Source organism: Haplochromis burtoni, unplaced genomic scaffold (genome assembly GCF_018398535.1).
Source record: "Haplochromis burtoni strain Fernald_Lab_line unplaced genomic scaffold, NCSU_Asbu1 Contig_130, whole genome shotgun sequence".
Classification (NCBI taxonomy): Eukaryota; Metazoa; Chordata; class Actinopteri; order Cichliformes; family Cichlidae; genus Haplochromis; species Haplochromis burtoni.
In genome coordinates, this window is record NW_024582491.1 from 8,179 (window position 1) to 9,587 (window position 1,409).

General features: G+C 39.6%; 1 protein-coding gene across 1 annotated transcript; it reads right to left on the minus strand.

The window, feature by feature from the left end:
- Positions 1-387: 387 nt before the first annotated feature.
- Positions 388-1,409, minus strand: LOC102311173 (chemokine-like receptor 1). The gene has a single exon (XM_005930207.2). It carries the CDS (start codon positions 1,407-1,409, stop codon positions 426-428), a length of 984 nt encoding a protein of 327 aa, XP_005930269.2. The 3' UTR covers positions 388-425.

The window sequence follows — 1,409 nt, forward strand, 5'->3', positions numbered from 1 at the left end:
TGCTGTTGTTTCTAAGGCAGTCACAATAGCTGCTGCAGTCATCAATAACTCATTTCTCTCTACCTGAAGGAGACATTATAATACACAGTTTTAAAGTCAAACTTATGATGTTACTCCTGTCAGTATCTTTTGCACTCTTTATTATTTAGCATCAAATATTAAGTCCAAGTACAATCTTTTTTGTTTTCAAATCTCATATCATAATGCAAATTACCCAGTAAATTTTCAACATTATGGTTTTGGATAAATTCACTGTTGTTATTCTACGGTAACTTATTTTAATTGAAAAGAACAATATTAAATATATTAATATTAAAATTAAACTGTAAGATTATGCAAAAGGTTTGATGTGTGAATGTGTTTTTTTAAGTCCAAAAATAACATGAATAATGTATCATGTCGGTGACAGCTTCACATGTCAATATTCAAATCTGATTGTCTTTGCTCTGACTGGTGTCCTCTGTCTTTGAGTAAGTGTGAGAGTGTGCCTCCACATCCTGGAAGGCAGTCTCAAGCCAATTCAGGATGGATTTGCGGATTTCTTTCTTGAAATCTTGTCCCATGAACACATAAAGCAGTGGATTCAGGCATCTGGTAAAAAATGCCAAACTTCTAGTAAGAGGATTCCCAACAGCAATGACATAGACTAAAGTTTCATTTGGAGCAGCAGCTCTGAATTTCACCAGCTCAATGAGACTCATGATGTGAAAGGGAGCCCAGCACAGAAAAAAAGTGATGATAATGGCAGCAATGATCTTGAGGGGGCGACTTGACTTGCTGGCCAGGACACGGTTTCTTTTGAGATGCTTGATGATGACAGCGTAACAGGACACAATGACAGTGAAGGGAACAACAAAAAGCAGGAAGAAATGGGTGATGATCATGGCCTGATGACGAAACTTTTGCATCTGAATAACAGATGGTAATTCATAGTTATCAGAAATAGCATAGCTGTTGAAGCAGAGGATTTTGCCTTTCTCAAACACTTTCTCAGTGTTCCTGAAGAAAAAGCATGGAGCGCTGAGAATGAAAGCCAGTATCCAAACACACAGACTCACACAGGACGCCTTACGCATATTTCTGTGATTCTGAGCCCACACAGGCCACACTACAGAGACACATCTATCCACACTGATCACCACCAGAATGTAGACACTGGCAAACATGTGCAGAAAGAGCACCATGGTGTTCAGCCTGCACATGATCTTACCAAACGGCCAGTGCATCCCCAAAATCTTGTATGTCACATTCAAAGGCAGATATGCCGCAAAGATGAAGTCAGCCACAGCAAGGTGGAGGTACCAAACTGTGTTAACAGTTTTCTTCATTTTGAACCCGGTGACCCAGATAACCACTCCATTCCCGACCACACCAAGGAGAAAGATCAGGGAATAAACAATGATAGACAT